Raw genomic sequence first — 26,628 nt, forward strand, 5'->3', positions numbered from 1 at the left:
GCAAGAATTAAATAATAGCTCAAATAATTTACTTACACATGACAAACAAATCTCGCTGCTTGGTCCATGGAAGTTTGCTTGGAAGAAAGTTGGGGTTGACGTGTGATAAATCTTATTGAAAGATTACGCTAGAGTCATTTTGAGAATTATTTTCTCCCTATTATTTATATATATTAAAAAAAAAAAGATAAACGCCGAAAAAACTCTTTAAATCTAAGTTCAGCTGCGCGCGCGCAAATGAGGGAACGCCCACAGCCACCCTCACCGTCAGCGTCGCGCGGTGTCGTGGTCTCCTCCTCTCCTCAGAAACTTCTCTCTCTCTCTCTCTCTCTCTCTCTCTTCTCCACAGCCACACTTTTCTCTGCTTCACTCTCCACATCCCTTCGTCTTCCACACTTCATATAATTCTCTCTTCCTCTCTCACCATTCATCGATGGACATTCTTCTCTCTTTCCATGGAAATCCTATCCTTTGCTCGCCCTTTTCCTCTCTCTTTCTCTCCCTATCCCCGCGCTCGACTCCGGCGTTTCTCATCCGTATCGCCAATGGACGCGATCAACAGCGACGGAGGGAGGAAAGGCGTGGCGGTTCTGTGGTTCAAGCAGGATCTCCGCCTTGATGATCATCCAGGGCTCGTTGCTGCTGCCGCTCAGCATCGGACCATTCTCCCTCTTTATGTATTTGATCCCCGCATTCTCTCCCGTGAGCCATTCCTTCTATCCTTATCTTCAGTTTTTGTAACATTTAATTGATGGTTAGGGTTATTAGTTTGCTTGAGACTTCTAAATTTTTTTTTAATCGGTACACTTTCTCTTGTTGCATCCAAGTTCGCCCAATCCACTAGAACAAAATGTGGAGATTTGACCAAAAATGGGTTATTTACAAGAAATTTTAATTCTTTTGACTTGGAGCTGAATGATTAGCTGTTGCATATTTTATTTAGTACAGTTGCATCTCATTTTCAGAACTTGGGTGCTTTCCCATATTAATGGGAAGACAATGTGTAGAAATCCCCTGTATATTAGAGAGATTTAGGGGGTATTTATTGTATATTATTGAGTGAGATTCTTTTAGGAGGTTGTTTCCATATTTAGAGTAGAGATTGTATTACAAGTAGTTTGAATTGGTTTGTACAAAAATATTCAAGGAATACAGAAATTATTCATTCCTATCACTCGCTCGCGGAGCCTTGTGAGTCTGTGACAACCCTTGCCTCGCGGTGTCGCTGTACCTTCGCTTGTTCGCCAATTAGCTGTTCGCGCATCGCTTGCTCGCCGTTACATTCTTCACGAACCACGAAACTAGATCATATGGAGGTTACTGATGAAGAACACATTGACTATGATTTGAGCGAGCCAACTATGGGTGAGAAACTTGAAAGCTTAAATTTACTGAATAATGGTGACAGCACAGGCCATGAGTAACTAGATTCTTCTCCTCACACAAAGCTTCCAAGTGCCGACTCTATTCATATTCTGCTTAAGCAAGCCCTACATGCTGATGATCGTGCACCTTTGTTAGATTGCCTTTACAGACAAGATGAAGTGTTATCTCTAATTCCACAAATATTTCTTTGGGTTCTTTAACCCAAAGAGGTAATTTTTTGCAAGCCTTGAATATAATCTTTAAATCCAGAACTCCTTGGATTATTAACTCTGGTGCTTCTGACGACATGACCGATGACTATCATCTTTTCTCATCATATTCACCCTGTGCTGGAAATTTGAAAGTTAAAATTGCAGATGGATCACTCTCTCCTGTCGCAGGCAAAGGGAATATCCGACTCTCTGACTCTATCACACTAGAGTCCGTTTTTCATGTTCCTAATTTATCCTGCAAGTTACTATCCATTGGCCAGTTGACTAAGAATTCAAATTGTTCTGTTAAATTTCCTCCCTCTAATTGTGTTTTTCGGGACCTATCATCGGGAAAGACGATTGACAGTGCTAAGGAGTGCGAGAGACTCTACTACTTTGAGGAGGCGAATGCGAGTGAACAATGTAAATTTGCTATTTGTGATTTTGCATCCGTTTCTAGGGATAATGAAATTTTGTTATGACATTTTAGGATGGGTCATCCAAATTTTCAATATCTAAGACGTTTATTTTTTTCCATTTGTTCAAATAAAACGTTTTCTGAATTTCAGTGTGAGATTTGTGAACTTGCAAAACACCAGCGTAATTACTTTCCAAAATCCACATACAAACCATTTAGACCCTTTACTATGATTCACATTGATTTATGGGGGCCCTCAACAACAACAACAACAAACAATAAAACCAAACATTAGTCCCACTAGGTGGGGTCGGTTATATGAATCATTTTTTGCTAATTTATGCGATCATGGGTCATTTCTTTTGATAGATTTAAGAATATTAAATCCTTACTCACTACCTCCTCCCAACTTATTTTAGTCTATCCCTACCCCTTCTATTGCCTTCCACAGTAATTAAGTCACTCTTCCTCACAGGTGTACTATGTGACCTATGTTGCAAGTGTCTATACCATTTGAGTCGTCCCTCCCTTACCTTATCTTTTGTAAGAGCTACACCTAACTTACCACAAATATGTTCATTCCTTAATTTATCTTTCAATGTTATACCACTCATTCATCTAAGCGTTCTCTCTTAATCGCACTCACTCGAGATGGTTTGTTACTTTTATTGATGATCATACTCGCATTTGTTGGGTTTACTTGTTGAACGATAAAACTGAAGTCCGTTCTATTTTTGTCAGTTTCTACTATATGATTCAAACACAATTCCAAATTCACATTCAAATTTTATGTACTGATAATGGTACGAAATATTTCAATGATATCTTAGGACATTATTTTCAAGAAAATGGAATTGTTCATTAAAGTTCCTGTGTGGATACCCTTCAACAAAATGGGGTTGATGAACGTAAAAATAAGCGTATTCTTGAAGTAGCTCGGACATTAATGTTCACTACAAATATGAAAAAATATTTTTGGGATGATGCCATTTTAACAGCTACACATCTCATTAATCGAATGCCTAGTCGAGTTTTTTCTTTTGCCACTCCTCTCCAGAAACTTTAGGAAAGTTTTCCTAACTCTCGGATCCACTCCAATCTCTCTTTGAAAATCTTTGGATGTACTGCATTTGTTAACGTTCATGCTCACAATTGGGATAAATTGGAACCTCGTGCCATTAAGTGCATTTTTATTGGTTACTCTCCTACTCAGAAAGGTTACAAATGATATGATCCTTTCACAAAAAAATTGTTTGTTGGCCTTGATGTCACGTTCTTTGAAACTACTCCTTACTTCCCAAAGCCCTCTCTTTAGGGGGAGAAATGGAGTGAAGATCGGTTCTTTGATTTCTTTGTTGATAAATTTGTGCCATATACTGAGTCTACTATTGCATCATTTCCTGACCTGTCATGTACAAAAGACCACTTAAACTCAGGGGGAGATGCAGAAAAACAAAAGAACACAGAAATACTTGTTTACTCAAGAAAGCCAAACACAAAGAATAGGGAGAATCTCATACCTGAGGCACCAAGAGAGTTCGAACCGGTGATAGCTCCGAGCAATCATGAGCCCACGCCCAATCCCGATCATGTATTAGATGGCCATGAGTTCCCTTCTGATAAGCCTGTACCTGATGACATCAATTTACCCATTGCAGTCAGAAAACAAACCAGGTCATGTACTCAATATCCCTGGTCAAAATACATGTCTTATAAAAGCTTGTCTACAGAATATCGTGCTTTTACTTCTAACCTTGATAGGATAAAAATTCCAAAGAATATCTAGGAAGCTTTGAAGATTTTTGAATGGAGGGAAGCTGTAATGGAGGAAATGTGGGCTCTGGAAAAGAATGGAACTTGGGACGTTATGAATTTGCCGAAAGGGAAGAAGCCAATTGGTTGTAAATGAGTCTTCACAGTGAAATATAGAGCCGATGGGACAGTTGAACGGTATAAAGCCCGACTTGTTGCAAAAGGGTTTACACAAACCTTTAACATTGATTACACGGAGACATTTGCACCAGTGGAAAAATTGAATACAGTTTCGGGTCCTCCTGTCCTTGGCAGCCAACTTGGATTGGCCGCTGCAACAACTTGACATTAAGAATGCGTTTCTAAGTGGCGAGTTAGAAGAAGAAGTCTACATGACGATACCTCTAGGTTTCAGTAAGAGAAGTGAAGAAAATAGGGTATGTAAACTCAAGAAGTCCCTGTATAGACTCAAGCAATCTCCTAAAGCATGGTTCGACTGATTTGTGAAGGTTATAAAAAACCAAGGATACCGACAAGGGCAATTAGATCACACTATGTTTTTTCATCAGTCTGAAAGTGGTAAGAAAACAATTGTGATTGTATATGTTGATGATACAATCCTAACTAGAGATGATACAGTAGAGATGGAAAGATTGAAAAAAGTCTTAGCTGCTGAGTTTGAAGTTAAAGGCTTGGGACAAATGCGATACTTCTTAGGAATGGAAGTTGCCAGATCAAAAAATGGTATTAGTGTCTCTCAGCAAAAGTATATCCTTGATCTCCTAACCGAAACTGACATTCTTGAATGCAAACCTAGTGAAACCCCCATTCAAGCAGTAAAGAGAGTTGAAGACTGCGGAATATCAGTTGAAAAGGAGAGGTATCAGAGATTGGTTGGTAAACTCTTCTATCTATCACATACCAGACCCGACATTGCATTTGCGGTTAGTTTGGTAAGCCAACACTTGCATTCACCCAAAAAGACTAACCTAGATGCCATGTACAAGATCCTTAGGTATCTCAAGGGCTCCCCGGGCAAAGGACTCTTCTTCAAGAAGTGTGAAAGCAAGGGAGTAGAAGTTTTCACAAATGCAGATTGGGCAGGATCAATAGAAGATAGAAGGTCTAACACCGCATATTGCACCTTTATATGGGGAAATTTGGTGACTTGGAAGAGTAAAAAACAGAATGTAGTGGCTCAAAGTAGTGCTGAGGCTGAATTCAGGGCAGTTTGCCAAGGGATATGTGAAGGACTGTGGTTACGGAAACTCTTGGAAGAATTACAGATCCCAGTGAAATTCTCTATCAAACTCTACTGTACAACAAAACAGCCATTAGTATCTCTCTCAATCCAGTTCAACATGACAGGACTAAGCATGTAGAAGTGGACCGACACTTTATCAAAGAAAAGGTTGAAAAAGGAACCATTTGTATGACGTATGTACCTACCAAGGAACAAACTGCAGACATTTTACCAAAGGGTTAGCCCGACAGAGTTTCGATGATTTCATCTGCAAGTTGGACATGATCAATATCTATGATCCAACTCGAGGGGGAGTGTAGAAATCCTATGTATATTAGAGAGATTTAGGGGGTATTTATTGTATATTATTGAGTGAGATTCTTTTAGGAGATTGTTTCCATCTGTTGAGTAGAGATTGTATTGGATTGTACAAAATTATTCAATAAATACAAAAATTATTCATTTTGATTTCACAATGGGGCAGCACATTTTGCTTGTAATGCTTTGGAGCAGAAATAGGAGTGGAGGATTGTCTCGTATTACTTGTAATAGTTGTGGAGGATGATGCTCCCCCCCCTTTTTTTTTTTTTTGGTTGAAAATGCATTAAGTTGCATATTAGGTTGGTTCTTAAGGTGAGATAGGCGTCACAAACAAAATGCTAAGGCGGCTAAGTCTTGATAGTGGAGTGGTAGGAAATAAAAAGGAGAGAAATAAGTGGACATGAAAAAAATAAAGCAAATTAGTCAATAGTGCCAATTTGTTAGGATAAAAGAAGAAGAGAGAAATAATACAACAAAAGAGTAGAATAAAAACCAAGGGAACAAGATATCCTGCCTTTAAGAAAAAAAAAAAAAGGATAAAAAAATATAAATGCAAGACAATTCAATGAAGCAAAGCCAACCAATCCTGTTGTAAGTCTTCCATGTAAACATGTTGAAAGAAACCTTTTGCTGAATGCAAGAAACATCACTCTGCTCCAAAGAAAGTTAATAGAAGTAGATGCACCTTTAAAAACTATGGTTTTCCTTTCAACCAAACACACCAAATAATTGCCACAATAGTGCACCACTGCAAAGCTTTTCTATCCTTAACCTTACCAAACTTCCTAAATATAATATGTCAAAATGCCTCCAAATTGGATGGGTAGACCCAGATTTCACCAAAAATACCAAGCGGCTTATCCTAAATAGCCTAAGCGAATGAACAACGTAAAAACAAATATAAACAGGTCCCTCCACTCCTAAAACAAAGGACACAACATCCAGCCAGAGTCTTCGATGGTCTTCTCTTCTCAAGCAAGTAATTGGTATTGATTTTCTTCATAATTGTAGTAATTCTTGGGAATAATCTAAGCTTTAGACTCTTTTATCACTCCCCAAATGGAGATGAAAAGAATCAAGCAAATTTGCTGAGAGGGGCAACTAGTTAATCTTTGTCTCATTGAGGTTCCTCCCAAAATCAAAATCTGCAAGATGCCCATCCTCTTGCAAAAGGACGAAATCAAAATCTATGAAGATTTGATGACTCAAAAAGGCAAGGATATGTGAGAGGCAAAGGCTCTTGAAAATGAACTTGATCTCCATTACCAACTTGTGCACTAGACATTAGCAAAGAAATAATGATGAATTTGAGACACAAATTTATGAGGACTCGAATAAGTGATATTAGTTCCAAGTGTAGCATCCCACTCATTTTGTGGAAGGCTAAATTTACTATAAATTACCTTGTGCAAAAAAGAATTAGGTTCATGAGTAAAAAGCCATAGACACTTCCCCACCAAGGTTATGCTTTTAGATACCTAATTACCTAGATCTAAACCACCCTTCTACTCACAATTGCTCTAACTTTAAGATGGTCTCTCTCTCGCTCACCTACATTTGACCACAAAAATTCCCTCATCCACTTCTCTAACTTCTGCACCACTTTCATAGTAACAAAATGATAAAATCTACTAGTGTACTTTGTCTCCATCTCTTCTTCTTGCTTCAAATCAAAGCTTTAGATGAACAAGCTGTTACTAATTGGAAGGTACAATTACCAAATCCCACATTATAATCTCATCCCACATTGTAATCTCACCAAATCCTTCTTCTAAAGATCATTGTTGTTTAATCCACCAAATTTTAGTAGTTCCTACCAATTTTGATTCATCCAAGTACCACTTTCGAGTCTTGTTCTTGTCATATCATTAGAAATAGTACTCCAAAGTGTACGCTCAATCATCAAAGTCATCAAGAGAATCATTTCCATTAAAATCTAAAACTTCTAGTTAAATTCCTTTTTTGAAATGATCATCTCAGCCTTCACACAACTCAAAAGTATGAGGAGCAACAGCACCTATACGACTTCCCCATTTGATAGGAAAATCAATGGTCTATTTCCGCAAGGCGGCAACTTCAGTTGTTAGCCTATTCAAAGCATTAGTAATAGTCCCCAAGGAATTCTCCTGTGTTATGTACCCTACTAAACAATAACTTAACCTTTGCAAACAACTCAACATTAGTCACCGTATTGCTGATATATATAAATGTATATATGTATGTATGTATGTATGCATGTATGTACTGCAACTACATATCACAAAAAACGCTTACATGATTTGCCAACAATTCTCAATCTGCTCATGCAAAACCACAAACCTAACCCCCAATTTCTCAAGAACTATCTTTAATTCACCTTTAATCCTGAGTATCATGCAGAAATTGAACAAATTCACATAGAAAGCTCACAAAATGCAGCAATGGAATCTGATTTTTTATTACTGGGAGCAACAAATTGAGGCTTCAAAGTGCTGATGGTGCAGTCACACTCTGATTTCTAGCTTTTCATATCAAAATGTCGTGCTTGCTTGCAAAATATTATGTTCGAGATCAAACTGTCATGCTGCAAATCAAAATCTCTGGGAAAGAACCCATATTCTTGTGAAGTTTTTTACGGAAATATGAAGAAAAAAAGAAGAAAAAACACAAATATAAATGGGTGGGGAAAAATTTATGGTTTTGAACTCAACCGAGTTTTGAAAAGTCGGTTGAGTATTGAGAAAAAAAAAAAAAAAAAAAAGCAACAGAACTAACTTTTGGAAACGCCGCTCCTTCCCAAGGTAACTGCGCAGAAAAAAAATTTAGTACAAGTTGAAACCGACTTTTGGAAAGTCGGTTTTGACATGCACGTACTAGTTGGTAAAACCATGCACGTATTCCCTGACCCCCCCTCCCCCCAGCTACCCACATGCCCCATCTCCCCTCGTCCAATTTTTCTCCTTCATCCTCCCACGTTCCATCGTCCTTTCTCCTTACTTCTTTCTTTTCCTTCTTCTTCCTTTCTCCTCCAACCTCCCTCACCACCTTTAAGTGTTCAAGTGTTGCGTGAACCTTTTGCAGATTTACTCTTGCAACTGCTCTTTTTCAAGGCTATCTTTCTTAATTTGTGTTGAAATTTCAGAATGACATCAAGTTTGTCAGCTAACAAAGTTATGGTCTTATTATATGTTGACAGTGAGATTATACATCTGTCGACGGTATTGAGTACAACATAGGGCCAATGAAGGTGATTTGATTTAGAAGGAGGATGAAGTTAGAAAGTTTGAAACGGAAAATATATGAAAGATTAGATATTGATCCGAATGAGTACATGTTAGAATTGAGTTCGAGATATCTGCAACGAGAGGGTGGAGGAAATTTAGTGTATATCAACGTCCCATTAAAAGATGATGCGGATGTCCAAATTGCGTTGGACCCGCAAAGTTCTTCTCCTGACGTGCATATAGTTGAGATTTTTGTTAAACACATTCCTCGAAGCAGGAGTATGGGTGGAGCTCCAACTGTGTAGAGGCAAGCATTTTTCCATCCTCAATCATATAATGAATACGATACTACAGAGACGAGCAGACTATTTGATCAACTTTCACAGGTGACGGCAGCTTTAGATTTGAATGACGTCCCTGATACATCGTTTCAACCAGAATTCTTGTCAACAGAGTTTGGACGTGAGGAGGCTAATTTGCTGAGATTCAATGTGGGACACAGTTTTTATTACAAACCACAACAATCAACTGAGTATAGGCATGACCAAAGTTCAGCTGGAGCCGTGCCTATACCAGACTTCCAAACAGTTCCATCCATTGTTATGAACGAGAGGGGGGCATACACGGTCCAACCAATGCAACCTAATATGGAGTGTGACCATGAATTAAAGGAAGAAGGTGATTTATAAGAGGATTTTAAAGAGGCAGATGCAGGGGTAAATGAGGTCGGTGGACCGAATAATTATGAGATTTAGCATGAAGAAGTTGTATTGCCTCCTGAGAACACAGTTGTGGGTCAGAGACGGGTATGCGACGTGCCACCATTAGCATACATGATCGATGTCGAAGTCGGTCATATCAAAACTCAATTTGAAAGTTCCTTTGAGGGCACTCAATGGGATGATGTCTCGGGATTTTGTAAGGGTACGATTTTCGACACAAAGGATGATCCGATCCACTCTGTGCGCGTTCACCATGTGCAAACACACCACAACTTCAAGGTGGTGCAATCCAATCCAACACATGGGTGGTTAGGTGCAATGCAGACGAAAGTTGCCTTGGAGGTTGCGTGCCTATCAATGTAGAAAGCATGAATTCTTTGAAATTGCACAGTACAGAGGGCCACATACATGCATCAATGAGACTCTCTCGCAAGATCACTCGCAATTGAAGTCAACCTTAGTTGCAAATTAAATCATAGAAATTATCAAGAGTGATGTTGGTGCTTCGATTGCAGCTTTTCAAGCACACCTGAGGTCAAAGTACGAATACCATGTATCCTATAGAAAGGTATGACTCGGAAAGCAAATTGCAATTGTAAGGGTTTTTGGTGACTGGGATATTTCATATCAAATGCTACCAAAGTGGATGCATGATATATGTAAATCAAATCTTGGTACAAAGGTGAAGTGGGTATGCAGAGAAATTCCTAATGCTAACAGCTCTGCTATTTTGACATGTGTTTTTTGGTGATTTGCAACATTGATTGAGGGATTTTGTCATTGTCCTCCAATTCTTTTTGTGGATGGAACGCACTTGTATGGGAATTGTAAAGGTAAATTATTGATTGCAACGACCCCTGGTGCAAACCAACAAATATTTCTTGTAGCGTTCGCAATTGTTGAGGAGGAGAGTCTGCGAACGTGGTCTTGGTTTCTTCAGTGCATTCATGATGAAGTGACTGATTGCGATTATTTGTGTCTTTTATCAGATAGACACCTCAGTATTATTGGTGTCGTTCGTCATAATGTTGATTGACAACCGCCGCATGCACACCATAGGTTTTGCTTGCGTCACGTCGTTAGTAACTTCAATAAGAGGGTGCACAATACCATATTGAAGCAGATGGTTGAAATAGTTGGTAGGGAACACCAAGTTAGGAAATTCAATATTTTGATGGAAACGATCCTAGTAGAAGGTGTACTAATTGCAAAATCTTTTTTTGAAGTGGTCCCTCTTCACATGTAGACACAATGCCATGATGGTGGTCGAAAGTATGGAAACATGATCACAAATTTGGTTGAATGTTTTAATGTCGTTTTGAAAGGAACTTGTAGTTTACTGATAACTACCATAGTACAAATGATGTTTTGTCGCGTTACGCTATACTTTAGTGCCCTGCAGGAGGCATATCGACTTGTTCACGAACAACAATGAATTCCTGGACTCCATCGCTTGGCAAGATGCCTCCCGCCATGCATTGCAGTATTGCACAACGCAATAAAACGTCATCTGTATAGTGGTAGTTATTGGTAAATTGCAAGTTCCTTTCAAGACGACATTAAAACATTAAACCAAATTTGTGATCATGTTTCCATACTTTCGACCACCATCATGGCATTGCGTCCACATGTGAAGAGGGACCTCTTCAAAAAAAGATTTTACAGTTGGTTCGCCTTCTATTAGGATCCTTTCCATCAGAATATTGAATTTATTAACTTGATGTTCCCTACCAACTATTTCAACCATTTGCTTCAGTATGGTATTGTGCACCCTCTTATTGAAGTTACTAACAATGTGACATAAGCAAAACCTATGGTGCATGCGGCGGTTGTCAGTCAACATTATGACGAATGACACCAATAATATTGGGGTGTCTGTCTGATAGAAGACACAAATTATCGCAGTTAGTCACTTTATCATGAATACACTGAATAAACCAGGACCATGTTCGCAGACTCTCCTCCTCAACAATTGCGAACGCTACAAAAAATATTTGTTGGTTTGCATCAAGGGCAGTTGCAATCAACAAATTACCTTTATATTTCCTGTATAAGTGCATTCTGTCCACACAAAGAATTGGAGGACAATGATGAAATCCTTTAATTAATGCTGTAAATGACCAAAAAACACATGTCAAAATAGCAGAGTAGTTAGCATCAGAAATTTCTCTCCATACCCACTTCACCTTTGTACCAGGATTTGATTCACACATGCATGCATCCACTTTGGCAGCATTTGATATGAAATATCCCAGTCTCCAAAAACCCTTGCAACTGTCATTTGCTTCCCAAGCCATACCTTTCTATAGGATACATGGTATTCGTACTTTGACCTTAGGTGTGCTTGCAAAGCTGCAATCAAAGCACCAACATCACTCTTGATAATTTCTATGATTTCATTTGCAACTAAGGTTGGCATCAATTGTGGGTGGTCTTGTGAGAGTCTCATTGATGCATGTATGTGGCCCTCTGTAGTGTGTTATTTCAAAGAGACCATGCTTCTACGCTGGCAGGCATGCAACCTCCAAGCGCAACTCTTGTTTGCATTGCACCTAACCATCCATGTTGTTGGGCTAGATTGCACCAACTTGAAGTTATAGTGTGCTTGTGCATGGTGGACGCGCACATAGTGGATCAGATCATCCTTTGTGTCGAAAATTATACCCTTACAAAATTTCGAGACACCATCCCATCGAATGCCCTCAAGGGAACTTCAAATTGAGTTTTTATATGACCGGCTTTGACATCGATCATGTACGCTAATGGCGGCACGTCGCATACCCGTCTGTGACCCACAGTTGTGTTCTTAGGAGATATGATAACTTCTTCATGCTGAATCCCATAATCATTTGGTTCAACAACCTCATTTACCCCTGCATCTGCCTCTTCTAAATCATCTTCTTTCTCTAATTCACAGTCACACTCCATATTAGGTTGCATTGGCTAGACCATGTATGCCCCCCCTCTCATTTATAACAATGGATGGAATCATTTGGAAATTTGGTATAGACATAGCTCCAGCTAAACTTTGGTCATGCCTATACTCAGTTGATTGTTGTGGTTCGTGATAAAAACTGCATCCCACATTGAATCCCTGCAAATTAGCCTCCTCGCATCCAAACTCTGTTGACTAGAATTTTGACTAAAACGATGTACTGGGGGCGTCATTCAAATCTAAAATTGCCGTCACTTGACGCCATTTTGAAATTTCAACACAAATTGAGAAAGAGAGTCTTGAAAGAGAGCAGTTGCAAGAGTAAAGGAAGAAGAAGGAAAAGAAAGAAGTAAGGAGAAAGGATGAAAAGTAAGTGGGAGGATGAAGGAGAATAAATAGGAGATGGGGCACGAGGGTAGCTAGGGGGGAGGGGGCATTAGGGAATATGTGCATGTCAAAATTGGCTTTCCAAAAGTCGGTTTTGACTTGTACTAATTTTTTTTTTCGTGCAATTACCTCAGTAAGGAGCGGTAGGGAGGCAGGCTTTGTTCAGAACCGACTTTCCATAATTTGGTTATGTTTTTTTTTTTTTTTTGGGTTTTTTAATGGGATTTCATTAGAACCGACTTTTGGAAAGTCGGTTATCTTGCTTTTTGTTTTGTTTTGTTTTTTTAGTACTCAACCGACTTTCCAAAAGTCGGTTGAGTTCAAAATCATAAAATTTTCCCCACCCACTTATATTTGTGTGTGTGTTTTTTTTTTTAGCTTAATATTTTCGTGAAAAACTTGTATTTTTGGCATCATATGAGTGATGTACTTTTGGCATATTTAGGGGAGTTGTTGGTTGATACGCAAGGGCTTGTTACATACTTTTATTTTTCTCTTTTGCTCTGTTTTTTGTTAAGATGATATCTTGTACTCCGTTTTTTAGTGCTCTTCTCTTAAATCATGGTTTCATTCTCTCCTAAACAACCTCTCCACCCCATCGGCGACAACCTCTCTTCAGCCTGTTCTCCATATAACACAACACTCCCTCTTGTACGCTTCATTTAAACCTCTCTCTCTCTCTCTCTCTCTTAAAAAAATCCTCTCCTTCCCCCACCCCTGTCCTCTCCCCTTCTCCTAAATCCTCTACACTCAACTGCATTGTTTCTCTTCTGCATCAGCAATGTAGGCAACCAACAGCAACAGAGAGAGAGGTACAGCATGATTCAAACATGATTTTCCTGTCGGCAATCATTGTGGGCTCTTATCGGACCCTCCATCCCTGTGTCTTCAATTGTTGCATTCTTTCCAGTGAGCTTTTTTATTTTTATTTTTATTTTTATTTTTATTTATTTTATTTTATATTTTTTTTCTTCTGTGTTTCTATTATTCAATTGATGGTTATGGTTTTGAAATTTTTGGTTTTTGAGACTTTGATTTTGAAATTTGTACACATTTGCTTGTTGCATCCAAGAATGCTATTTAAATTTAGTTATATGATATACAGCAATCCTGTATGACAAAACCTGGAGATTTGACCCAAAAAAGTATACAAACAGAATTTTCTTAACCGTTATTTGTGTCTTTTTGGATATTAGGACTTCTCATGTTAAAACGGAAGGCAATGAGGCTGCAAATAGGTTTCCAAGAATCTTGATTTTAATGATTTGGAGGAGAAGTGTGGGTGGAGGATTGTCTTGTTTGGCTCGTAAAAGTTGTTGAGGATGACACTTTTCTGAATGTATTTTATTGGTTCTTAAGTTGAGAGCTGAGTTAGGTGTCACAAACAAGGCGCTAGGGAGTTGAAGTCTTTGGTAAGGGGGGAGATGATCTTGGGGAGTAAGCGTTTGGTAATAGGGAGGAGGATGGTGTCATATTCTTCTTCTTTTGCATCACTATGCCTTGGGCTTCACGCAGAGGACCTTTTTCAATGGGTTGGTCCTGTTGTAGATCCATAGCCATGAGAAGCTTCTATGCATAAAGGCCAAGAGCCAATGGTCATCTTTTGTGCACAGAGGTTACAGGGTCCAAGCCTTATTAGCCTTGAGGCTTCAAGCCATCTAAGTTGGATCAGCATTTTGAGCTAGTGATTACTGAGTATGTGCCAAAAAGGCAACTATGCATCCTTTGAATATGTGCCAGCAAGTGCTATGCATTTTCTGATTTAGGGCTCTTTATGCTGTCCTGTATTGATACAATACAAGGTGGATTGAGTGAACTAATTAAATTCCATTTATGGCATCCATGCACCAACCCAACTAGTTGATGGGAATGTAGGACAACAAAGATTATGGTGTTTTATAGCCTTATTGAATGTCTATAGTTTTTGTTATGGGATGCATTGGTTACCTAATACCCTAAGCAGTTTTTTCCCCAAATTTAATTCATATGCTTTTGTGGCAGCAAGGTCCTCAAGTTGTTGCAATGCTTTTTTCTCTAGATTTAAATTTTGAAGGAAGTATTGTCTTTGGGAATTTTTTGGATTTGAATGGGAGAGATGGTTGACCTAGTTCAGTGGCAAGGCATGCTTGATTCTTTTTGTTATTTTTCCATAGTTTGGATGCTCAGGGAGAATTTACTTCAAAATATTACCTTGATCATCTAACACATGGTTCTAGTGGTGCTCAATTCCTTCTGTTTTCTCATATTTGAATTTTGGAAACCTGGGATCCCTTCCAAAGTTAGGGTTTTACCTAGTCCATGGCTCTTAGTATGATTGATACCAATAATGTGCTACAGATGACAAGGCCATATAAAGATTTTCTCTAGATGCTTGCATTCTTTGTTTTCAAAGTGGTGATGCAGTTCATATATATATATATATCACATTCTTCTTTTACTTCTTCTTCTTGGTGTATTTGAACAAGTGTTTTTTTTTTAAATAATTTTTTTTATAGCTTTGGGGGTGCATTTGGTGTGCCCTTTTTTTTGGAAGGCTTTTTTATTCATAAATTTAATCCATTTTGTTGTGCTAAGGAGTGGTACAATCTTTGGATATATACTACTTTTGTTTAGGTTTTGTGTATTTGGTTGGAGCATAATTCTAGAATCTTTGATGGGTGGATAATGTCACACGATTTGGTTTGTAGGATTACTTTTTTATTGTCACTTTGGTGCTCTACTTTTTCTGTTGCTTTCGTTCGGTGTAAGATGATATCTCATCCTTCTTTTTTAATACTCCTCTTTCTTAATAAATTTTGTCCATTTATTATAAAAATATACACTCTTTTACTTATAAAAGGGATCTTTAAATATTAGAATTTTCTGTTTACATGGACACTGTTCATGAAATTTAGGCCAAGCATACCTATCTTGGTGTTGTGGAACTTTTGTGTATTTAATCTATTGGTTTAATCCACAAAAATTGCTGTTATATCCTGCTAAAATAAGAAAATAAAGGAAAACAATGAAAAGTTAGCAGAAATGTTTCTACCCATTGGACGCACATTTTTATTAATAAGGTGGCTGTGGTTGCCTCAAATCTAATTATCTTGGAGTAAAAAGGGGTTGCTGAGTAAGTTTGCATACTGTTGCTATATAGCTGGTAGTAAAGTAAATTACAGTCACTGGGTGTGGTTTATATTGTGGAGGGAAGATGTATTGCTTCATTCCTCGCTATTCCACAAATCCAACTGAATCAATTTTGTAATTAATTAGTGCAGGTTTTCCTGACGAAATGCTAGAACTGGTTCTTTTTGCTGTGAAATATTTGAGGGATTCATTGAAGGAAAAAGGTTCCAATCTGATGGTCAGGTTCGGGAGTGCAGAGTATGTCATACAAGAAGTTGTAAAAGAGGTTGTTGCTCATTAGGTTTTCATACTTTGACATTCATTTGTCCTGGCCTGATGAGAACTTCAATCTCTTATCCATTTATTTTTTAAATTCATCTCCAAGGACTGGCACAGGTGAAAGCTACCAATATATTTTCTGAAGAGGATGTAGAATATGACCTACGCAAGATGCTGGATGCTGTGAAGGAAACCTTGGCAACAGTGCCTTTTCTAGATGATAGGTCAGGGATTGTTCTGTGGCAGACTCCATTTTATGATATCAAGGTAATGCTTTTTTGTGTCATTCCATTTCTTATAGTTGTCTAACTTTATGTTATGGAGATGCATATTCAGTTTGTGTGAATACAATTTAGAACTTGAAGGATCTTCCTGCATCATATGCTGACTTCAAGAAACTTCAAGTGCCTCTAACGTCACCTCTTGTGTGCCCAGTATTACCTTCTGTAGAATTGGAGATCGACTGGGGTGAGTGAAGGTTCTGAAGCTCTTAACCCCAACCCACACCTCAACCCTCTCCCCTCTCCCTCCCCTTCTGCTCCACGCATGCCCTATACCAATGTTCTTTCGAAATATTTTTTTTTATTATTAAAGTTTCTGATATGCAGTCATGATGACAATTGTGCAATGAATTAGGGCCTATGCCAGCATTCCATGACTTGAAGAAATTTATGAATGGAAACACACGCGAAGAAAAAGGTTGTTGGAATTTGATAAATGGAACTTCGGCTGGAGGATTCAGGGTGGAACCCATAGAACAGGTTGAACCAACATATAATTTGGTTGAAGGGTTTGAATCATTGAAGTTGGGGAAAAGCAGACAAAGCAATTCAAATTGCAAGCACAAACAAAGGAAGAGATCAGAAAAATTTGCTGCTGTACTGTGTGAAGGAAATTCAGGTGGGCGGAATGTTGCATTAAATGCATTAGCTGCATATTTGAGAGATTTGGAGGGAACAGCTCAAGATGACTGGTCGGAGTATGTGGTGACTCTTCAAACCAAGCTTTTATCTTTTATCTGTAAATTTTTTTTCTTTGTTTACTTATTTGGATTATTTTACCAGGATAATATTTCTGTTCAATTTTTCTTTTCCAAATATTTCTTAGCCCTGAACTTATTTTTAGGTCTTCCGCTGGGAGGTAGTTCTTGGTCTTTCTTTTTGGAATCCTGTGGCATATCATGTTGCTAAGAGATTGGATGGGTTGAAGTGTTTAAGTATTTTTAGTCTTGTGATTGAGTCACTTTGTTTTCTGCTTGTCTTTCTAGTATTCTATTTCTGCACTCTTTTTAGTTTTTAGAATTCCTGTTAGGGTAGCTGATAATTTGGAGCAGTTGGCAGTAGATTTTCTTTGGTAAGGGGTGGGGGATGAAAAGAAGGACCAGTTAGGGACTTGGGACATGTTGAGAAAACTAAATCTAAAGGTCTGGGAATTGGGAATTTTGTGTTTAAGGGAAAAGTGGTTGTGTTGTTCTGCTTTAGGGGTTGAATCCTATTTGATATAAGGTAATTAAGAGCAAATATGGGCTTCATAGGAATGATTGGGATGCTAAGGTGGGGGAGAACATTTCCCATGCTAGTCCTAAGAAATTTATGTCTTAAATTTTTTCTACTTTCATTTCCTTGACTCGAAACAGGGTGGGAATGGCTGTAGAGTTTGTTTTTTGGAGGATGTGTGGAGAGGGGATAGACCCCCTTGTTTGGTGCATGATTTTGAATAAGGTAAATGCTAATGACTGCTCGTAGAAGAGGACCTGGTTTTTTGTTGTTGTGCAAGCAGAGTAGTGAGACAGCTGGCTACAGCTTTCTGCAATTTTCTTTTACTTGGAGATTATGAAATTATATTTTTAACATTGTATAGGAAGAGTGTTGTGTGAGTTTGAGCATTTTTGAAAGAGATGTTTTTATAAGATTTTGAGGCTTTGGTAGGAGGAAGGATGCTAGAATTTTGTTTAGGTGTGTTTTAATGCCATGGTGTGGTGCATTTGGTTTGAGAGAAATTTGAGAATTTTCCCTAGTAAAATTCTACTAGTATGTTTGCTTTAGGAGAGGGTGGTCTTGTATGCCTCTCTATAGGTATTAGTAGTGGGTGCTTTGGGTCACAATGTGATGTTCTTGCATCTGTCTTATTCTAGATGGCTATTTGGGCAGCCTTGAAAGGGCTCAATGGGCACATGGATGTGATTCGGATGAAGCTATTGTGAACATGGATTTGATCATGGAGTTGTCATAGATGTACTGGAGTGTCACTGTGACTCCAACAAGAGCTTGAGGGCGGGCTCTTGACATTCTCAAGGGTTGTCTTGGGCTTCTGTATGGGAGTGGGAACATCATGAAAACCAGTTGGAGAATGAGGTTGTGCTTCACTCTTGACTTGGAGGTTGGGATGCGCATCCATGTTGACCCTGGGGTTTACCCTTGGTGGTGCTGTTTTATATCGATTGAGCTACCGAGGGATATTGAACCTTCAAATGTTTTGCATGGCTAGTTTATGGTGTTACTTCCCCTAACTCTGGCTTGCAGGTGGCTAGTGGCCTGTACACTTGCGTGAGGATTGCACTGCGGGGATAACAGTTACCCTCAGTGCTTGTAGAATGTGAGTCTATCATTTTTACAGTTCAAGTCATGGTCCCTTTGTGACCTTACAAGGGTTGTCATGCCACGATACTTGAAAGAATGGATCCTTAAGAATTTCAATGTATTTGGAGGAGTACCGATGGGTGGGACTTGGTGTAGCCTTTTCACTGCACGGCAGTGATTTTGTCAAATGTTGGGGCAGATTAAGAAAAAGGTTTTTCTTTCAGCCTTGGGATTCTGCCACCCTGTGACAATGGTATTATAGCAGGTCATTCCTTTGTGGGGTGAACAATCTAATTGAAACTCAAGATGTGACCATAAGTGGGGAGGGTCAATCAACCCTTGGCAACAATTCCATGATGCTGTCTTGCATCATTTTCTATCAGAGACCAACCATGACCACACCACTCTTCCATTTTCAATCCCCCATTTCCCCTCTCTCTCTTCTTCTCTTTTCTTTTTCTCCTTCTCTTCATCTCTTCATCTCTTCATTCTCTCTCTCTCTCTCTCTCTCTCTCTCTCTCTCTCTATTTCTGATCTTCTAATCACGTCTCTCTCTGTTGTTTCTAAGTTTCTCTATTATTCTTCCCTCTCCTTTCTCTTCCCTGTTCTGCTTCTATTTTCTCACTGAACCTATTATCTGTTCTGTTCCTGTTCTAATTTTTTTCTATGTTGCTGTCTGTCTCTTCTTCTTTCTATTTTTTCTTTTAATTCTCTTCTCTCTCTCTCTCTCTATCTCTCCCTCTCTCACTTAATTCTCTCTACCTCTATCTGTTTCATAATTTCTGTTCCTATCCTACATCTCTGTTTTTGAATTCTGATATTTTGTAATCTCAAATTCTGCAATTCTTTCTCTCGTTCTTACATCTTTTATTTTCTCCATTCATCAGTCCTCCTATCTACCAATCTCTTACCTTAACTCCATCCATGAAAACCCCTTTAATCATCATCTTTGCTATAAAATTTCGGTCAAAAAAGAAAAAACCTGCAACTTTGGGCCAAAATTACTGTTGTGACACTCAAATTTTGGAATCACTTTCCACGTAGATTTTCAGGACACCACCGCTGCAACTGGAGACAGAGACTGCCAATAGCCCTTTCTCAAAATTTCATTGCCGTCCAAGTGTCCAACCACACATGTAGTCCCATGCGCCAGCAGAAAAACATCCCAGCCGACAGCCCTTCAAAATTCCTATTTTCTACGCTTTTCTCATAACACCACCACCACCACCATTGCAATCACCATCCTGTGATTTACCTTCTCCATAGGTTTCATTGCTGGAAAATTGCTGTGGGTGATTCACACACCAGCGACTTGTGTTAGAAAAACTACCAGTATATCCTGCAACTTCCAGACACACAATTTGAAGTTTGACATTTTGATTGCGGAGTTGGTATTTTGCAAGCAAGTGGCAAGTGCTATATTTTGATATGAAAAGCTAGAGGACTACTAGTGTTCCATCAGCACTTTGGAGTATCAATTTGTTACTGCCAGTGATACGAATCAGATTTTATTGCATTTTGTGAGTTTTCTTAATGACTGGTTTTTCAACATTTTAAAACTTGAAGCTGAATCTTTTCTAACTAGACTTGACGTAGGACAAGAAGCTGAACCACAAGCAGACCCTTGTTGGAGAATAATTTAGAAGAATTGGATCAAGGGTTCTGTTTGTTTAATTCTTTTATTATATGTTTTTAGTGTTAGTGTAATTAAAAGTAGGAATATGTGTATTTGGGGATTTACTTTAAATAAATGTTTATTTAAGGGGTTCTTTTGTAATTTCATGTATCTTTAGGGGTACATGTGTATTTTCTTGTATTTTAGGCTTCCTTATGAATGGGATGTCAAAGCTATGTAAGTTAGTTTTTTATGAATTTGAGTTCAGAATTGAATGTTTGTTCTTTCCCCCAATTGTATCCCCTTCTTCCTTCTTGTTCTTCTCCTCCCTTTCTATTTCTTTTAATTTCTCCCTTGGCAGTCATTCCATGATGCTGTCATGCATCATTGAGATTACCCTATACCCTGGATAGGGAGTAATGGTTGTTTTGTGGGAATTAAGATGATTCCCTGATGCTTTTCAAGTGGGTATTGACTCCACATTATACGAGTTCTCCTATTTTGTATACGAGTTCTCCTATTTTGTTGGCCTTTGATGTTAGACTGGTGATTCATTAAGAATCTTGTGATGTCCTCACTCCATAGTTGGAGGTGATAACTGTGATATTCTCAACTCTATGAAAATGGAAGGTTGTGGAATCTTTCAGCACCTAAATGGGAGAGGTGAGATTCTTTTATTGGATGGGAAAAGTTGTGAAATCCTTTGTGCACCTTATCCCTAAGCCATATGAGCGTGGCTCTAAGTTGGTCATAGTGGTGATGAAAAGTTGGTTGGCATTCACTAGAAGACGACCATGAATGTTGCTCTAATTGCTTTGTTAGAACCCTAGGAGGCCCTTATGGTTGGCTTGGCTGTTGGTAGCCCGAGGACCCCATGTTTACCCTTGTCGGAGGGAGTTGGGGATTTCATTGCCAAATGACATTTGAGTTGTGTTGGCTAAGGCACCTTTATGTGAGTCTTACAAGGAAGCTTCGTAACCATGCGACTCAACCAAACGGCAGTCAATTCAGAGTTTTGCAGTGAAAAAATCAAAGTTTGAAACTTGAAGCCAAAGAGCAATAGAATTGGAAGTTAGCTTTGAATGATTGGGGTTGATATTGGAACGCCAAAGGACGATTGAAGTTTGATTAGTAGTGAATGCTTGGGTTTGAAGCGAGAATTGAGAGTTGAGCCTTGGGAGATGAATATTGAGCTTAAGTAGAGATTTTATAAAGTATGTTACACTACCAGAATGATGGATTTGTGAAATAGAAAGATTTAATTTTTGAATTGTTATTCATAAGAGGGTTGATTATACTTTTGAGAATTTTGGGGGTGTGAATTTTGCCTTTGCAATCCAAGTATCAGAAAGGGCAAAGAGATCTTGCAGGTGGAATGATTCACTATTAGGAAGGTGAAGGTGTGGAAAGGATGATTGACTTTTGGGGAGTGTGGGTCTTAAAATGGTTTCATTTGAGAAGTATTTTCGGGGTTGTACATGGGTCCTTTCTGTGATTTTTTACCTTGTTTGAAATCCCTGTCTATTAGAGATGAAAGCATGGGAGCCTTCCCTATAAGAGACCTACAAGAATACGGGATTTAGAATGAACTTCTAAGCAGTTGAAAAGATTTGGGAACGACCTCCAAGTGATTGCATCCTGTAGGGGTACGAGAGGTAAAATGTAAGAAGGAATATCATCCAAATGGCATACGAGATTCAATTTTATTGGTGAAAAATGGTGTTATCTTGGTGATATTTAGGGTTTGAGGGTGACCTTGGGAAGGTGTTTGCATCAGTGAATTGAAGGATTGGTTCTCTGCTCAATTGTGAGGGAGTTTGGTTTACTTAAGTACAAGTAAGAAATATAGATTCATATTAAGGATTTTTCATAACAAAATGTGTTGGATGAATGTTTGTGTAGTGCTGCAACTTCATTGAGGAATTGGATGTCTACTTGTATTTTTAGAGGAAACAATTATTAGTTTGGGACTTGCCTTAAAGAGGACTTCGTGTTGGGAAAGTGTTCCATGAAGGTATTCGATGAAACTCGGGGTTGAGTCTGCATCGGAACTAGTGTTACAAATGCATGTAGTTGGAATTGGGCTTGGAGAGCCCTATTGTTCAAGTGGTGTTCACCTTGGGTTTGTTGAGGTTCTAGCAGAAAGCACATGTGTGCTTTAATCAATGAGGGTGTTGACAAGATGGAGTGGGGGCACATGTCATGGTGTGACGTTCTTGCATCTGTGTCTTATGTTGCTAGATGGCCGTTTCGGTTGTCTTGGAAAAACTTGGTGGCACACGACTATGACTTAGTTAAAACTATTGCAAACATGGATTCGATTATGGAATTGTCATAGATCTCTTGGGAGTGTCCCTATGGCCATATGGCATATCCAACAATTACTAAAGTGGTGTTCTTGGTCAAATGAAGTATGGTTGTTAAGACTCATGGTCGATTTTTACACATGCTAAAGCAAGGGAAATATGTGTATATTTTCTGGAAACATTAAGTGATTGTCCTACCAGTTTACCACCCCTATTGTCCTTTTGGTTAAGCATCTCAAAAAGAGATTTGGGTTTTTTTCGGGAGGGGGGGGGGGGTTGTGGGTGGGTCTTGACATCCTTGAGGGGTATGTTGGCCTTCGCGTATTTCATAGATGACCCATTGGAGAATGAGGTTTCGTGTCACTTTTGACATTGGGTTGTGCATTCATGTTGGCCCTTGGGTTTATCCTTAGGTGGAGCCTTATATAGATTGGACTATCGAGGGATGTTGGAACCTTCATATGTCAGTCTTGAGTAGTTTACGGTGTCATTTCCCCTAAATCTAGCTTGTGGGTGGTTAGTGGCATGTACAATTTCACTTAGTGGCACGTACAATTTCACCTAGTTAGTGGCACGTACACTTAACATGGAATGACCGTAGGAATTCAGTTTTGATCTTTTTTTTCCAACATTTCGCATTCTTCAATGGCTTCTTAATTGAATGAAAAATAAGCCTTCTTTTTTTAATAATAAAAAGCCCTATACTTTTGTTTTATTATTTTATTTTATAGTAGCATTTTTATTAGTTTCAATGTTATTTTTTATTGTTGTTATTATTATTTTTTATTGTTTTTATTATTATTTTTTATTTTTATAATAATTACTATCCTTAAAATAATAACTATCATTTCCTTTATTATCATTGTTCTTGTTGTTATTATTATTTTTATAATAATAAATACTATTGTTATTGTAATTATTATTAGTTGTTATTTTTTTTTTATAATAATTATTATCATAAAATAATAATAATTATTATTGCCTTTTTTTACTATTATTGTTCTTGTTGTTATTGTTATTTTGATAGTAATAAATATTATTGTTATTGTGATTACTATTAGTTGTTATTGTTTTTATAATGATAATAACAATTAGTATGATTGTTGTTGTTATTATTATTATTATTATTATTTTTTTTTAATTTTTTATTATTTTTGTAAGTTATTATTATTGCTTATAATTATAATTATTTTATTTTATTTTTGTTATTTTTATTAAATTGTTATCCTTAAAATAATTATTATTATGCTTTTTCTATTATTATTGTTTTTTGTTTTCATTATTATTTTATAATAATGAATATTATTGTTATTGTAATTGTTATTAGTTATTATTTTTTGTATTATTTTTGTTATAATTATTATCCTTATAATAATAATCATAATTATTATTTTGGCCTTTTCTATCATAAATATTGTTCTTCTTGTTATTATTATTTTTATAATAATAAAAATATTATTGTTATTACAATTACTATTAGTTATTATTTTTATTAAAAAATAGTTATAATAATTAGTATTATTACTTCTTGTTGTTTTTATATTATTTTTATTATAAAATGAGTTGATTCCATGGAATTAAGATGGATTTCAACTCATTTGGACTGTAGCCACGATTCTCCCATTCAGAGGAATTGTATTCTGGCCGAAATATGATTTTGCCCTTAATTTTGTAAACTGAATGCAGGAATGAGATCTATTCCTGAAATTTCATAGGTTTGTTTTTACAAACCAAACGAGGGTTATTTTATTTCTTAGTGAAGGAAAAGAATGACTTGATACAAGCAATCCCCCGCCCTGCCCTTTGAAAAAAAGAAAAAACCACAATCTCCTTTGAAGACATCAAAAGCAAAGCACCAAAATGAAGCCAAAAAAAAGGTGATCTAGAGTCTTAGAACTATGATAACACAAAATTGACAAATCACACACGTCAAGAGAAAGCATTGTGTGGTCTTTGCACCTACAATAGCTAGCATAGATGCTCTTAAGGACCATTGATAAAAAGAAGACTTGACCTTACAGGCACCTTATCTCTCCAAATACAGTTTGGAATGGAAGTTTTATTACGCACACTTATTTTGTTTCTATCATAGGGAAGGAAAAAAATCTCAATCCATAGTGTGTGTATTATCATCCCTCCTCCCCTTCCCCCCACAAACACCCCCCCCCCCCCCCCAAAAAACAAAAAAAAAGAAAAAAAAGAAAGATACGAACCCCTTGGGAATTGAATTTTGTACGATAAGGATGCAGTCTAATCTATGAGGTCGAGGAATATATGTTGATTGTCTTCTTTCCTTACCTTTTCAGTTTTCTAAGCTCTGGTTTTTGATTGTTCATATTTGTAAAATAGTAATCTCTTTCTTTTGTCTGTTAACTCTCAATTGTGAATTAGTTAAGACAACCATAACTGTGCTTTGGTAGCTGCAGAGCTACTCTTCCTAGTTTAGTGTGTCAGACCATGCACCCTTCCCCCCAGAAGCTGGGGAGGATCATATTTTAGCATTTTAGTTATTTCACAGTAATTTGATGAACACGTTTTACAGTTAAGTTATTGTGATGTTGTCCTTCAAAAGATTGTGATTTAAAGACAACTACCAGTTTGAGCTAATTGCATTGTCATGTACAACTAAAGTTCAATTGTATATTTTAATAATGTCTATTTGGCTTGAATTATTTGTAGGGTACTTGAAAATTTTCTATATGCTGAAAGTCAGGTTGGAGCTTCATATGGTGCTCTCTTTGGGCCTGCATTTTGGCTTGGTGTCATATCTAGAAGGAGAGTGCATTATGAAGCTGTAAGGTATGAAAAAGAAAGAACTGCTCGAGTTTCGTCTGTGGCTGCTGCTGCTGAAGCTGCATTCTCCATGGAGGTACTTTCATAGCACTGGTGGTGCACATACTTTGATCATGGTTTCTTGATGTTATTTTTTATCCAACCCGTGTTGAAATGGTCCTTTACTTTATGGTTCAATTTTTGTCATTTTGTTTGTGTTTTTTGATAGCATTTAGATGACTTTGTGACAGTGGTATCGGCTTATGGCTTTAAAAAGTCAAATAATTGATGAAGCAATGTATTCCATTCGGATATGGAGATGGAATGGTTATCTCATTCAGGTATTGGTTGAAGACTGATTAATTTTTTTTGGCCCTTGGCTCTTGTTAAGTGCCATTGTACTCTTGAATTGAATATGGAAATAGCAATGGTGGTTTTTCCTTGGGGAACACAGAATCAACTAGCCCCACATATAGGCCACAAAATCACATTATCTTCACATTTCCATCATGACACGTCATGATTCACATCCATAAAAACTGCTATCTGATTTAGTAGGGTTTTTTTTTTTTTCCTGTTTTTTTTTTTAACACAAAGCTTGCACTCATTATTGATTGCACTTAACTACTTAAATCCATGGTGTACGAAATGCTAATCCAAGTGCGGTTTTTCAATAAAAATCTTGTATGCAACAACAACAACAAACCAAGTCTTAAGTCCCACTAGGTGGGGTCTGGTACATGAATCTTTTTCCACCTTATCGTGGGTAATTTGCTCCGACTAATTCAGGGCTATTAATCCTTACTATTTCATTCCAGGTTATTTTAGGTCTAACTCTACCCCTTCTATTGCCCCTCATAGTAATTAGCTCACTCCTCACCGTCGCACTTTTTGGCTGCATTGCAGATACCCAAACCATTTGGGTCGGCCCTTCCTTATCTTATATTCTCTAGGAGCTACGTCTAACTGACCATGAATATGCTTGTTCCTTAGTTTATCTTTTAATGTTATATTGCTCATCTGCCTTAGCATTTTCATCTAGGCAACTTTTATTTTTTGAATATGTTGTTTCTTAGTCACCCAACATTCATATGCATATAGCATAACTCATCTTACAGCTGTCCTATAAAATTTTCTTTTAAATTTTAAAGCCTATTTTATGATCAAACAGTAAACTTGAAGAATTTCTCCATTTTACCCTACTAGCTTTAACTCTATGCATTACATCTTCTTCAATTTCTCCTTCATATTGCATAATAGACCCAAGGTATCGAAATATCTAGTGTTATTGATTTTTTGACCATTAAGTATAACCTTTTTTCCAATATTCCTCCTACTATGATTGAAATTAAATTTCATATAATTTGTCTTATTTCTACGTATCCTAAAACCTAAACCTTTAGATTCTAAA

The 26,628-nt window shown here is 37.6% G+C and overlaps 1 protein-coding gene across 2 annotated transcripts in view; it reads left to right on the forward strand.

The window, feature by feature from the left end:
• Positions 1–248: 248 nt before the first annotated feature.
• Positions 249–26,628, forward strand: part of LOC131146933 (uncharacterized) — a 32,735-nt gene continuing 6,355 nt past the window's right edge. The window contains exons 1-7 of one of the 2 annotated variants that reach the window (XM_058096789.1): positions 249–702; positions 15,819–15,952; positions 16,063–16,212; positions 16,302–16,413; positions 16,582–16,924; positions 25,125–25,314; positions 25,469–25,558. In XM_058096789.1, coding sequence (XP_057952772.1) covers positions 456–702; positions 15,819–15,952; positions 16,063–16,212; positions 16,302–16,413; positions 16,582–16,924; positions 25,125–25,314; positions 25,469–25,558 — 1,266 coding nt within the window. In that variant the 5' untranslated portion in view covers positions 249–455. The remainder of the gene's footprint in view (positions 703–15,818; positions 15,953–16,062; positions 16,213–16,301; positions 16,414–16,581; positions 16,925–25,124; positions 25,315–25,468; positions 25,559–26,628) is intronic. The other variant, XR_009134493.1, reaches the window with a different exon arrangement.

This window comes from Malania oleifera, chromosome 13 (genome assembly GCF_029873635.1).
Source record: "Malania oleifera isolate guangnan ecotype guangnan chromosome 13, ASM2987363v1, whole genome shotgun sequence".
In the NCBI taxonomy this organism is placed as follows: domain Eukaryota; kingdom Viridiplantae; phylum Streptophyta; class Magnoliopsida; order Santalales; family Ximeniaceae; genus Malania; species Malania oleifera.